The following is a 14,885-nucleotide window of genomic DNA, read 5'->3' as shown; positions in this document are numbered from 1 at the left end:
CACATCTCCCCCCTTCTCTCTCCACCCCCTCATGTCTCCCCCTTCTCTCTCCACCCCCTCGCATCCCCCCTACTCTCTGCACCCCCTCGCATCCCCCCCTTCTCTGTCCACCCCCTCACGTCTCCCCCCTTCTCTCTCCACCCCCTCACATCTCCCCACTTCTCTCTCCACCTCCTCACATCTCCCCCCTTCTCTCTCCACCCCCTCACTTCTCCCCCCCTTTCTCTCTCCACCCCCTCACATCTCCCCCCCTTTCTCTCTACCCCCTCACATCTCCCCCCTTTCTCTCCACCCCCTCACATCTTCCCCCTTCTCTCTCCATCCCCTCACATCTCCCCCCTCTCTCTCCACCACCAATCTTCAAACCCCAACTCTTCCCACTCTCTCTTTTCACCAAGTCACCCCCTCCACCCCCAACTCTTCCCCCCCAACCCCCCTTTCCCCACTCCACCCCATGCTTAACTCTTCCCCTTCACCCTTCCACAATTTCCCCCCTCTCATTTCCCCTCAAGTCCCCCCTCTCTTCACCCACCACCCTCTTGCCCCCTCTCTCTTCCTCCCAACCCTTCTTCTCTCTTCACCCCCACACTCACAGTCCCTGTCTTCCACCCAAATCCTCCCTCCCTTCCCCTTCCCCTATGACCCCTCTTTGTCCACATCCCCACGCCCACTCTCTTCCCCCATGATGCCATCTTCTCACCCCAGCTCCCTCTCTTCTCCCCCACCTCCACAGCCGCCTCTTTCCCCCACTGCCCCCTCTCTTTGTCCCACCCCTCTCTTCTCCCACACCTCACTTCTCTCCTTCCCTCCACACCTCCATGCCCCTCTCTCTTCCCACAATCCCTCCTCTTGTTCCCCCCCGACAACCTTCCCTGCTCTTCCCAAACCCACACCCCTTCATTTCCTTCCACCTCACATGCCCCTTTCTTCCCTCCCATCCCATCCCTTCTCTCTTCCCTCCACCCCCTCTCTTCCCCACATCCCCCTCTTTCCCCATCCCTTCCCCCATGACCTATCTTCCCCCCACACCACACCTCCTTCCCCCTCTTTCTCCACCCCCATCCCACACACTCCCTCTTTCTCCACCCCCATCCCACACACTCCCTCTTTCTCCACCCCCATCCCACACACTCCCTCTTTCCCCACCCCATCCCACACCAGCTCTACTGCCCCCTAACCCACGTCCCCTCTATTCCCCCACCACCCTACACAACCTGTCCGGTCTTCCCCACCCCACCCCCTCCCCTCTTTTCCCCTCACCCCCACACCACACACTCTCTTCCCCCCACCCCAATGCTCTCCCCTCACCCACCCCATGCCACGCCCCCTCTCATCCCCCCCTGACCCCACGTCCCCTTTCATTCCCCCACAATGACCACACTCTTCCCCCAAGTCCCATCCACACACCACCCTCTCTTTCCCTCACCCCCAACCCCCTCCTCTCCACCACCCCCATGACCCCTTGCTCTCTCTCTTACCCGCACCCCCACTTTTTTCTCTTCTCCCCAACTCCCATGTCCTCACTCTATTCCCCCCCATCCCCATGCCCCTCTCCCTATTCCCCCATCCCCATGCCCCTCTCTCTATTCCCCCCATCCCCATGCCCCTCTCCCTATTCCCCCATCCCCATGCCCCTCTCTCTATTCCCCCCATCCCCATGCCCCTCTCTCTATTTCCCCCACCCCCATGCCCCTCTCCCAATTCCTCCACCCCACCCCCATCTATTCCCCCATCCCCACGCCCCTCACTCTATTCCTCCCACCCTCCCGCCCCTCTCCCTGTTCCCCCCACGCCTCTGTCTATTCCCCCATCCCCACGCCACTCACTCTATTCCCCCAGCCCTAAGCCCCACTCCCTATTCTCCCACCCCCACGCCCCAATCCTTATTCCCCCACCCCCACCTCCCTATTCCCCCACCCCTACACTCCGTCTCTATTCACCCATCCCATGCCCCCTCACTATTCCCCCTACGCCTTCTCTCTATTCCCCCCACCCTCACGCCCCTCTCTCTCTTTCCCCCACCCTCTCATCTCCATTTCCCCAACCCTCACACCCCTCTCTCTATTCCCCCCACTCCCTCTCTCCATTTCCCCAACCCTCACACCCCTCTCTCTATTGCCCCTACCCCTCCCTCTATTTCACCCACCCCCTCTCTCTATTTCACCCACCCCCTCTCTGTTTTCCCCTCACCCTCATGCCCCTCTCTCTATTTCCCCTACCCTCACACCTCTCTCTCTATTCCCCCCACCCTCACCCCCTCTCTATTCCCCCCCACCCTCACCCCTCTCTCTTCCCCCCCACCCTCACCCCTCTCTCTTCCCCCCACCCTCACCCCTCTCTCTATTCCCCCCCACCCTCACCCCTCTCTCTATTCCCCCCACCCTCATCCCTCTCTCTATTCCCCCCCACCCTCACCCCTCTCTCTATTCCCCCCCACCCTCACCCCTCTCTCTATTCCCCCCACCCTCACCCCTCTCTCTATTCCCCCCACCCTCACCCCTCTCTCTATTCCCCCCACCCTCACCCCCTCCCTATTCCCCCCCACCCTCACCCCCTCCCTATTCCCCCCCACCCTCACCCCCTCCCTATTCCCCCCCACCCTCACCCCCTCTCTATTCCCCCCACCCTCACCCCTCTCTCTATTCCCCCCACCCTCACCCTCTCTCTATTCCCCCCACCCTCACCCCTCTCTCTATTCCCCCCACCCTCACCCCTCTCTCTATTCCCCCCACCCTCACCCCTCTCTCTATTCCCCCACATTCACACCCCTCTATTTCCCCACCCCCACATCTCTATATTCCCCCCACTCCCACACCTTCCCTCTCTTTCTTCCCTCTCTCTCCCTTTATTTCCTTTCCCTCCCCCTCTTCCTTCTTCCCTCTTTCCTCCCCCTCTCCCCTCTTTCTTTTCTCCCCTCTTTCCTCCCCATCTTTCTTTCCTCTTCTTCAGTTTCTTCCTCCTTTCTTTCCTCTCTTCGCCTCCCCCTACCCTTACTCCTTTCTTTCCTCTCTTCCTCCACTCTTCTTCCTTCTCTCCCCTTCTTCTCTGCCCCGTCTCTCTCCCCTTCCTTTCTTCCCTTCCCCTCCTTTCTTTCTCCTTTCTCCCCTCTCTCCTTCTTCCCCCTCTTCACCCCGTCCCCATCCTTCCTCGGGCACCGTTTCTTCCCACCCTCTCTCCCTCCCCCCGGCTCCCTGCAGGAACCAGGCTGGGTCTTGGGGCGGGGTTATGGGTGGAGCTCCCTGCTCCTCTGTCGGTGTTTCTGCTCTGGGCGCTGCCTCCTCCCCGGGGTTATCTCCGCTCCGATGGCCGAGGTCCGGAGATTCACCAAGCGGCTCAGTAAGCCGGGCACAGCCGCCGAGCTCCGGCAGAGCGCCTCTGAAGCTGTTCGCAACTCGCTGCTGGCGGTGAGTGTCCGAGAGAGAGAGAGCCCCTTCCGAACTGCTCCGGGGATTGGTCTCTGTCTCTGTCAGTGTCCCCCCACCTTCCAATCTGTCTCTCTTTGTGTATCTGATTGCCCATCTCACTCTCTCTCCTGTGTGTAACTATTTTTCCTCTCAGTCTGCGTGTACCACGCTGTCTCTCTCCCGTTGTCTCTATCAATGTACAGTCCTGTATCTGTAACTGTATCTATACCTCAGTGTGTCTTTGTGCAACAGCGATTGTCCACATCCCTTATCCTATCCGCGCTTTCTCTCTGTATCTCTCTTTCTCTCTCTCTCCTCCTGTGTATGCATGTCTGTGTATGTCTCTGGCTCCTTCCATATCTCTCTTTTTGCCTCTGTATATCTGTCTGTGTATCTTTCTTGCCCCCTCTGTATTTCTGTATGTGCATATCTTTCGCTTCTTCTGTTTCCCCCTCTCAGTCCCTTTGTACATCTGTCTATGTGTACCTATGAATGTCTCTGTCTCTTGTATGCATACGTGTCTATTTGTGTCTTTACGTGTCAGTGTGTCGGGATTTTATTTTCTGTTTGTTGTCATCAGCACAGTGTGGTGAGGGTCAAGAGTGTGGTGCTGGAAAAGCACAGCAGATCAGGCAGCATCTAAGGAGCAGGAGAATTGACGTTTTGGGCATAAGCCCTTCATCAGGAAATGTTAATTCTCCCGCTCCTCAGATGCTGCCTGACCTGCTGTGCTTTTCCAGCACCACACTCTCCATTCTGATCTCAGCATCTGCAGTCCTAACTTTCGTCCACAATGTGGTCAGCAACATACTCCAGATTGAGTTTTGAAAATGTTTAGATTACATACAGTGTGGAAATAGGCCCTTTGGCCCAACCAGTCCACACTAACTCTCCAAACAGTAACCCATCCAAACTCCATTTCCCTCTGCCTAATGCACCTAACACTATGGGCAATTTAGCATGGCTGCATTTACCTGACCAGCACATCTTTGTGTCTGTGGGAAGAGACTGGATCAAACCCACATAGACACGGGAAGAATGTGCATACTCCACAGAGAGTCGCCTGAGGCTGGAATCAAACTTAGGACCCTGGTGCTGTGAGGCAGCAGTGCTAACCATTGAGCCACTGTGATGTTCTTTGCACGTGCTGAGGATCAAATGTTTTCATAGCTGAAAGGATTGTATCCATATGCTCCATGACTGGGGAAATTGAACCCATGTTGAGCATACAGCTGTCTTATTGTCACTTTGATCATCAAGATAAGGCGATGCTTTTAAAATCTAGCTTTCAATCTCTAAATTGTTTGACACATTGTTCATTGAGGTGTAAATAGATAATTTGTTCTGGTTCTATTTACAAGAGATTTCCCATAAGTGTGTGGTGATCCTTTTAAATGTGAGGCAGGATGGATGGGATTGGAGCGTGTAGTTATAAATTGACCGTGCATTAAGCTAATGAGAAATGACTGTACTGCCAGTATGCTGTGTACTCAGGAGGGCAGATTCTTCAGGAACTGGAACGAGCCCTGACAGTTCTGTCTTGCTAAAACAATGCAGAGGTGTCACTTTCCTTCCAGGCACAGCTGGTAAACTACTCAAAGCGAGAATGTGTATGTACTTCCGAGTTCACCAGAGAAGTCCCTTGAAAGTCTCTGAAAGTTTGATCCCCTTGAAAGAAATTGTCAGTGTTTTTTTTAAATTATATCAAATTATGCATTACATTTTAAAAACTCCGTTCTCTTGTTACCTGCTCCATCCCTTATCTTGGTAATCATTTAATGTTCACAACCATGATAAACTTCTGAGCACATATTCACTCCATCTTTAGAACGGTGTATTTCAGTATCTGTGATATTATTCATCCCCACCCTGCCTGCTGCTATAACTTCTCTTTTAGAGACTTGCTAAGATTAGATTAGATTCCCTACAGTGCAGAAACAGACCCTTCCGCCCAACATGTCCACACCATCTTCCGAAGAGTAAACCATTCTGACCCATTTCCCTACTCCTTACTAACGCACCTATCACTACGGGCAATTTAGCATGGCCAATTCACCCAGCCTGCACATCTTTGGACTGTGGGAGGAAACCGGAGCACCAGAAGAAAACCCATGTAAACTCGGGGAGAATGAGCAAACGCCACACAAACAGTCGCCCGAGGCTGGAATTGAACCTGGGTCCCTGGCACTGCAAGGCCACTGGGACCTCACTCCTCTCGATCTCTGTCCTCTTCACTAGCCCCACACAGGTTGGAGGTATGTACTGTTCTCATTCCAGCCTCTTCTTCATCCTAGACTTCTATCATTGTACCATTAGTGGCCAGGACTTTGATAGTATTGAGTGTTCCAAAAGTCTCTGTAACTATGGAGAAACTGAAGTACACTCATAGATTGTAATTAAGGAAAAATAAAATGTGCAGATCGAGATCCCATTGGTTGCTGTGGAATTATGAATGGAACACCATCTTTAGGATTTCTTTTGTTGATTGTCAAGGGACTTTGACAGTTCTTAAAAAAAAGGTCATGATGTGGAGGTGCCAGTGTTGGACTGGGGTGTACAAAGTTAAGAATCACACAACACCAGGTTATAGTCCAACAGGTTTAATTGGAAACACTAGCTTTCAGAGCACTGCTTGTGGAGCAGAATCATAAGACATACAATTTGTAACCAAGGATCACAGTGGTGATCCTTGAAATGATATATTGAACAAACATAGATTGCTGTTCAGTCTTTCATCTTTCAGAATGGGTTGAAGGTTTTGGTTCATTAATATATAAATCCCAGAACTTCTTTTAAGTCACATTCCCGAGATAACTTGAGGTTTTATTTTAAAAAAAGTGGCATCACAGCTCAGACAATGCATTAAAGGTGTGAGATTAGAGTCTGTCTATATCCCAAACTGGAGTCAGACTGGTTCTGTTTCCAAAGTTGGAATTTATAAAATGTTATATGGATTGACTGCCTGCAGATTGTGTACTTTTTGAGCAAAAATATAATGTGTCTGCAAATGGAAATTCAAATTCACCCCATAGACTTATATGTGTATGCAAGAATACATGTGAGGGAGAGAGTGTGCATGTGAGAGAATGTGTGTTTGCGTGTGTGCATCAGTGTGGTGGAGTATAAGCCTGTGAGAGGGTGTGTTTGTGCGTGAGAGTATAGGGGGGGTGTATGCATGTGTGTGTCTGAGAGAGCATGTGTATGTGAGACTGTCTGTGTGAGTGTGAGAGTATGTAAGAGTGTGCATCTGTCTGTGTGTGCGTGCAGTGCAGTGCAGTGGGGTCACCTGTAGTGTGACATGAACCCAAGGTCCTGGTTGAGGCCACCCCCTTGGGTACCAAACTTAGCTCTCAGCCTCTGATTGGCCACTTTGCATTGTTGCTTGTCCCGAAGTCCACCTTGGAGGATGGTCACCTGAAGATCCAAGGCCGAATGTCCCTAACCGCTGAGGGGTTCCCTGACTGGAAGGGAACACCCCTGTCTGGCGACTGTTGTGTGATGTCCATTCATTCATTGTCATAGCGTCTGCTCGGTCTCACCAATGTACCATGAGGATGACTTCAACTGGGACCTTGGGTTTATGTCACACTACAGATGACTCCACTACACTATACAGTCTCACGCACACATACACTTACATACTCATGCAGAGCCTCTCTCATACACACGGTCTCTCTCAGACACACACACACACACATCCCCCACACTCACACCCACACACACACTTTCACAGGTTTATACTCCATCACACTCATGCACACCATCTACCAAGCACACGCAAACACATACTCTCACATGCACATGCACACATTCATGTGCATACACTCAGACATTCTCTCCTTCCCTCCCTCCCTCGCATGCACATAAGCACACACACAAGTCTATGAGTTGAATTTGCATGTGCAGATACATTCTATTTTTGCTCAAAAAGCACACAACCTGCAGGCAGTCAATCCCTATAACATTTTATAAGTTCCTACTTTAGAAATAGAACCAGTCTGACTCAAGATTGGGATGCAGACAGACTCTAACCTCACCCTTTTATTGCATTGTTTGAGCTGAGACGTCACCTTTTATAAAACATTACATTATCTCGAGAACGTGACTTAAAAGAATTTCTGGGATTTACATATTAATGAACCAAAACCTGCAACCCATTCTAAAAGATGAAAGACTTAACCTAGGTTTGTTCAATATATCATTTTAATTATATGACACCATGATCTTTTGCTATAAATTCTGTGTCCTATAATCTGGCCCCACTGGTTACCTGATGAAGGGGCTGTGCTCTGAAAGCTAATTCAAATGAACCTGTTGGACTATAACCTGGTGTTGTGTGATTTTTTTTAACCTTGATAAAGATGTCACACGGTCTTCTAAGTACACCCGTGAGGGCCTCGGGTTAATATCTCTCCCATTTAAATGATGGTATCTCCAACTTGGGGTCAGGGCCAGAAAGCATGGGAACTGGTCCTGTTCCTGATTTGAGACAGTGAGCCCCCTAATGCCCTAGGTGTTGGTTATCAGACCCTAAGATACTTCCACCAACACCTTCCTGAACTGATCTCTGAATTGGATCTTAAACTCACAACTCAGGTGCAAGTTGAGTTAGCATGGAGCCCAGGCTGGTGTTGGGGGAGGTTTGTGAGGCCTCCAAGTGGGTATTAGGATTACAATTTCGGTGGGGTGGTAGGCTGGCTGAGGGGTTTGATAAAGACAGGAGTGAGGTAGAGTGGGGAAGATTTAGAGCAATGAGCTTTGACAAAGGGTCAGTTAGACTCGAAACGTCAGCTCTTTTCTCTCCTTACAGATGCTGCCAGACCTGCTGAGATTTTCCAGCATTTTCTCTTTTGGTTTTAGATTCCAGCATCTGCAGTAATTTGCTTTTATCCAAGATTTAGAACAAGTTTTGCTGATGATGAGGATGTGGGTTATGAAGCTTTACTCTGGGTGGACTGAGACACTGTAAATTTGGACGGACTGGTCATTCCAGTAAACAGCCGTGTAAAGAGGGAGATGGAGTGACATGGAGAGTAGATTCTTGGCAGGAACTGATATAAAGACGTTGGTAGTCCCAATTCTAGGTGGAAGCTATTTCTGAATCATTCAGGACTTGTATCAGGAACACCAAATGCATAATAATATAGAACTGGGCAATGTCAGGGTAAATTTACAGAATGTTACTGTGCTAACAGGAAATGCCCTGAGGTTAAAGAAGAAGGACTTGATATCAGCTGAGAGTTTAGTGGGTGCACGTGTGCAGAGTCAGGAAGGAAAAACTGTTTCTGGAATTGAGATATGATGAGTAATTGGTTGTCTCTTCATTTGCTGTAGAATGCTAAGGGACGTTCTGAAATTGGGTAAGGCTGTAAAAGATTGTCATGTTTGTTGGAAAGTATTGTATGTCAGATGGAGCCACTAATGTTGTAAGTCACCAGTTCATGCTTAAGTTGTGGACCGGATTTCAAGATAACATGCCTGGTACTCAATGGAAGGTTGAAATTGAGCCAGGTTCCTGTAATCTGAGGCCGGGAAGTGATTCTCCAAAGTCACTGTTAATTATTTCTGCTCAAGAGGGCAGTTAGTTGATGGAGACACTGGCTTCAGTACAGTTGCAAGCTGAAGGGAATACTGCGACTTGGAGTTACGAACCTGACTGTGTGCTGCCCACAAAGGAGGGCAAGCCTGAGATGTGAGAAATGTGTTTAAAGCCTTTGCCATAAGTTAAAATAGCAAACTTTGCAATTAGTATCCACCCAAAATAGAGTGGAAATGAACGAAACACATTATGCAATCATGTACGGGAAAGGATTTCAGAATAGAATGAATATGTTGTGAATAGTATGGTGTCTGATACAAATAGAGGAGTGGGGAAGGGGGTGCAATGGACGAGTGATATTGCTGGATTGTTAATTCAGACGCCCAGGTAATGTCCCAGGAAACCAGGTTTGAACCTTGCTGTGGCAGATGGTGGAATTTGAATTCAGTAAGAATGAATTCAATAAATTCTGAGAATTAAACATCTATGATAATAATGAAACCATTGTTGATTATAGACAACTCCATCTTCAGGGAATGAAACTACAATCCTTACCTCTCAGCAATGTGGTTGGCTTTTAATTGCCCCAATGGGCAATAAATGCTGACCTTGCCTGTGATGCCCTCATTCCAATTTTTTAAAAAAAGTTTAAAAAGGGTTACCTTTCAAAGTAAACTACTTATTGACAATAAATATGTGGAATTCAAACTTATTTTCTTGAACTTAACTGGTGATGAAACATTCTAGTTAACACATTCCTCAGAAATCCTTGCAACTCCAAACCCCAACCCAAAACAGAAATTATACTGCACGTCTTGCAACTGCATTGTAAATCCTGACACACGCCTCTGGGCCATGTGTAAATCCTGACACACTTCCCCAACACCATCTCCCCACCCTATATTTACTGATGTGGCCTGGGGATCCTATAAATCATAACACACATCTGTGGATCCCTGTGAATCAGGACACGCTCCTAAGGATCACCCCATCTATGCCCCCTAACCTTCCCAGGCACATAGTGATCTCCTCCGAGAACCTCACATCTAACTTTCTGAAATAATATCTTCATATCACTTGATGCTTTTTTCCCCCTCATGCGCTTTTCTGGTTTGATGGGGGATGCATCTGTTTTTTGCCTTAACTGCTTCATGTGGTAACAAGTTCCACGTTGTCTCCACTCTCTCTGGGTAAAAGAATTACTCTTAAATTCTCAGTTGGGTTCATTAGTGACTAGCTGATGTTCTCAACTCTGGTTCTGATATCTCTCCAAGTGAAAGTACCGTTTCTGTGCCTAGCCTCTGAAGCCCCTTCATAATTTTAAAAAGATTTGAGACTTGACCCCACCCAGAGATTTCCCTTTCCTAGTGAAAAAAGCCCGTTTTGTCTGTCTTGATGTTTACAACATCTCAGTTCTAGTCACATCCTTGTAAATTGTGTGTTGCACCCAATACAGTAGCCTTAATCCTATTCATTTACATGGAGAGCAAGAGCTATACACACGTGGCAGTGGATGCAAGATCAATTGTTAATGTTAAGCCCGAAATAATTTTCTTTTGTTATGATTAGATTAGATTAGATTCCCTGCAGTATGGAAACAGGCCCTTCGGCCCAACAAGTCCCCACTGACCCTCCGAAGGGTATCCCACCCAAATCCATTCCCCATTATACTAATACACATTATGCAAACATCCCTGAACACTATGGGTAATTTAGCACAGCCAATTCATCTAACCTGCACATCTGTGGATTATGGGAGGAAACTGTAGCACCTGGAGGAAATCCATGCAGACACTGGGAGAATATGCAAACTCTACACAGCTAATTGCCCAAGGCTGGAATCGAACCTGGATCACTGGTGCTGTGAGGCAACAGTACTAACCACTGAGCAGGTTTTAATTAATATAGGCCAAAGTCAGGTTTATGGAGTTAGGTCACTGAACAGCCATGATCTCATTGAATGATAGAGTGTGCTTGAGGGGCTGAATGGCCTCCTTCAGTTCCTACATTGCTATGCAATCACTTTACTTCAAATGGATCTAAAATGTAATGTTGATGGAGACAATTTTAATTAAGTTAAGATTGCAACTCTGAAGGCTAATTAGCTTAATCGATGCAAACACTCCCCTTTGTGCCATGAGTTGTCAGCTCAAAGCAACAGAAACACTGTGTCAGTCTCAATGCAGTGGGGGAAGAAGCAACCCTGGATCTCACTGTTTGAAAATTCTGGAAGATTCTCGCTCTTTGGCCATCTACAAGCACTCTCTTTGAAATGAAACTTTGGATTCAGAGCATTACAGGTCTACGCCAGGCTGAAGGCAGTAATTGCCAGATTTAGCTTTTGAAAAAAACTTGTTATTGTAGGTTTCGGCCTGAAGTAGTGATTGCCAACTTTTTTTCATTTAAACTTGTGACCTTTCAGTGAAAGTAAATAAGTTTTTCTCTTGGCTTCGATTTGAGCTGTCGATTCATGGCAATGTGTAGTGACTGAGTTGTGTTTGCAGTTCGTTAGGCTAATTAGCCTTCAGAATTGTGACCTTAATTTCATAAAAATTGCCTCCATCAGGATTACTTAAAATGGATCTCAAATGTAAAATGACTGCACAGGAACATAGGAGTAGGCCATTTAGCCCCTTGAGCCTGTTCCATCATTCAGTGAGATCATTGCTGGTCTGTGGCCTAACTCCACATTCCTGTCTTTGGCCCATATCCCTTACTACCTTTACACAAACCTTGGATTTAAAACTAACACCTAATCCTGTATTCACTGCCATTATAGAAAATAATTCCAAACATTTATCACCATTTGTGTGTAGATATGCTTCCTAACATCTCCCTGAAAGGTCTGACCCAAATTCTCAGACCACTCTCCCTAATTCTACAGTAGTTTATCTTCATCTCCATGTCTTTTCATGTTGGTAGCTTGAAGATTTCGATCAGATCACCCCTTAACCTTCTAGGTTCTAGTGAAAACAGGCATCATTTGTGTAAACTCTCCTCATAACCCTAAAGTCCAGGTATCATTCTTGTAAGCCTGTGTTACACTCTCTCCTAGGCTAATATAACCTTCCTAAGGCATAATGCCTAGATTTGCTCACAGTTCCTCAAGTGAGGTCTAACTAGGTTTTGGTATAATTGCAGCATAACTTCTGCATTCTTACAAATCACACAACACTAGGTTACAGTCCATCAGGTTTAATTGGAAGCACACTAGCTTTCGGAGCGCTGCTTCTTCAGCAGGTGATTGTGGAGTGCACAGTTGTAAGATACAGAGTTTATAACAAAAGTTTACAATGTGATGTAACTGAAATTATACATTGAAAAATAGCTTGATTGTTTGTTAACTCTCTCATCTGTTAGAATGACCCTGATAGTTTCACTTCTTTCATATGTAAATCACAAAACATTTTAAAAAGTTACATTCTCAGGTTAACTGAAACAATTAGTGTCAGTGCAGTTAAGATGTTGAGGTGTTGAAGGTGTTGGTCCCCTGTGTTCCCTGTCTGTGCCATAATGCTTAGATTAATTCTAATCTAAAAAGTGAGATAACAGAGTCTTACATGGATTCATGCAGTTTTTGAGCAAAGTACAATGTAACTCTGCAAGTACAAGTTCACCCCACAAATGTATGTGTGTGTGTGTGTGTGTGTGTGTGTGTGTGTGTGTGTGTGTCTGGGTTGGGAGTTTGTGAGTGTCTGTGAGAGAGAGTGTATATGTGTGTGTAAAGTGGTCTAAGTCTGTGAGAGGGTGCATGTGGGAGTGTGTGTGTGTCTATAGGAGTGTAAAATGGAAATGACTTGGAAATGCACCATTGCCCCTTCATGGGTCAAAATCCTGGAACTCCCTGACCAGATTGTGGATGTATATAACCCAGTGATTCAAGAAGACTGTTCCCATCACCTTCTCCAGGGGAATTTGGGATGGACAATAAATGCTGCCTCAGCCTGTGACATCTGAATACAGTGAATTAATTAAAGACAGAAAACTGAACAGACCTAGAATGAATTTAAATAAGACTCTGGTGGAGCAGGCCTGCTTTTATTGGATATATGACAGAGATGTCAGTCCTTTAATCATTTGTACAGATGTGCCTGGAAATGTTGTTTCACTGATAGGCCGTCCATTATGTAGACTTTCACTCAATGCTCCTTCAGACTTTACCAGCTCTGTCCACAATGTCTGATGGAACACCCAAGGGAACAGAGCATATAATGAGTTTATTAATGAGTTAGTTTTATTTTCCAGTGCGGGTTTTATGTCTGACTGTTGTATGTTGTTACAGTAGTTGATTGCTTCAATGAATGAGCTAAGCAGTAGCTATTGCCAGGAGAGCAACGGCTGAATCTGCTACTTAGTCTTTGGAATTGCACTTAATGCCTTGTGAGTCCCGAGTGGACTGTGTAATAGGTATTGACCTCTTTGTAGGCTGTGACTGGGTAATGCTTGGCTGCATGGCCACTTCTCTGGAGGGATTAAGAAGTTCTCTTTCCATTGAGTCCCGCTGAGGATACATTATATTGATAGAAAGTGCATTTGCTTATTAACAAATTGGTTTCCTTTGGTAATTCAGCGACCAATTGCAGGACTGAAAGTCTGAATCCTTAGAGATGGGCGATTTTAAACTATGCTTTTGGAAAGATAGAAATCTGTTAACTTCATGTTTAGAACAAATTAAAAAGCAGTCTGTTACTTTGTTTGAGTTGAAAATACTAGGAAACAGTCGATGCTCAGCATTGGTGCCAAGACTACTCTGTCATAATTCGAGTTCAAACCCTACTATCTACCAGGATAGTATTATTATGAGCATCTTATTTTTAAAGAAAGAAAGAAAGGCTGCATTGAGCTGTGAATGAATTAGGGGCTCCAGCGATCTAACACGGTAAAACTAATCGAGTCTCAGATTTTTTTCTCATTGGGACATGCATACAGAAGGACTGACCAGAGCATTGTGTTAATACTAAATCTCTTGACTAGCATTTGAGATCAATATCATGAGTTTAACCGCGTGCTGCTTAACCTGCATTAGGAGGTACTGTATTGACCTATTCTCCATTGAGGCTGAAGGTTATGCACCTGACTTCAGTGTGGAGGCTTGAGCACAACATCTGGCTGATGCTAGTCCTGAGGGAGTGCTAACCTGTTGCCGATGTTATTTTTCAGTCAAAGTTCTAAACTGAATCTGCCCTCTCAGATGGTTGTAAAAGATACCATGGTGCTGCTTTGAAGAGATTAAGAAGAACGTTCATGATATCTTGGCAAATGTATTTTTCTCAATCAATGCCAAAAAAATCAACTTCTCCGATTGGTCATATTTCTGTTTGTTGTAGCTTGCTATGTCTAAATTGGCGGCTGCAGTTTCCACATTACAACAGCGGCTACACTTCAGAAAGCACTTTGTTAATCTAATTGATGTATATAAGATGTGAAAGGAGACTGGCAAATTAGACATAGAATGGATACTTCCTCTTTTAGGGCAATCCAGAACGAGAGGTCATAGTTTTAGGATAAGGGATAGCAGATTTAAAACAGATGAGAAATTACTTCTCTCAGAAGGTCGTAAAACTGTGGAGTTCACTATCTCAGTGTGGTGGTTGCTGGGATGTTGAGTAAATTTAAGGAGGAGGTAGACTAATGAGGGATTTTGGAGAAGGTTTGTAGCTCAGGTTGCGGGGTTGGTGGGTTTTTTCTCAGACGTTGCGTCACCATGCTAGGTAACATCATCTGTGAGCCTCCGGTGAAGCACTGGTGTTCTGTCCTGCTTGCTACTTATGTGTCTCAATTTGTTGTGGTGGGTGATGTCACTTCCGGTTCTGTTTCTGAGAGGCTGGTAAACGGGTAGAACGAAGAGCCAATGGAGAACTGCAAACCAGCGTGTATAAGAAAGCCACACACACACTGCAGATACTCAACTACAGAAGCAACCATCCCAACACCCCAAAACA

The 14,885-nt window shown here is 46.5% G+C and overlaps 1 protein-coding gene across 1 annotated transcript in view; it reads left to right on the top strand.

Annotated features, from left to right (window-relative positions):
- The first annotated feature begins 3,267 nt into the window (after nt 1-3,267).
- Nucleotides 3,268-14,885, top strand: part of dock11 (dedicator of cytokinesis 11) — a 305,664-nt gene continuing 294,046 nt past the window's right edge. The window contains exon 1 of the mRNA XM_060832572.1: nt 3,268-3,404. Coding sequence (XP_060688555.1) covers nt 3,303-3,404 — 102 coding nt within the window. The 5' untranslated portion in view covers nt 3,268-3,302. The remainder of the gene's footprint in view (nt 3,405-14,885) is intronic.

Source organism: Hemiscyllium ocellatum, chromosome 11 (genome assembly GCF_020745735.1).
Source record: "Hemiscyllium ocellatum isolate sHemOce1 chromosome 11, sHemOce1.pat.X.cur, whole genome shotgun sequence".
Taxonomy (NCBI): Eukaryota; Metazoa; Chordata; class Chondrichthyes; order Orectolobiformes; family Hemiscylliidae; genus Hemiscyllium; species Hemiscyllium ocellatum.
Note: the sequence above shows the minus strand (reverse complement) of the source record. Positions and strands in the feature narration are given on the sequence as shown.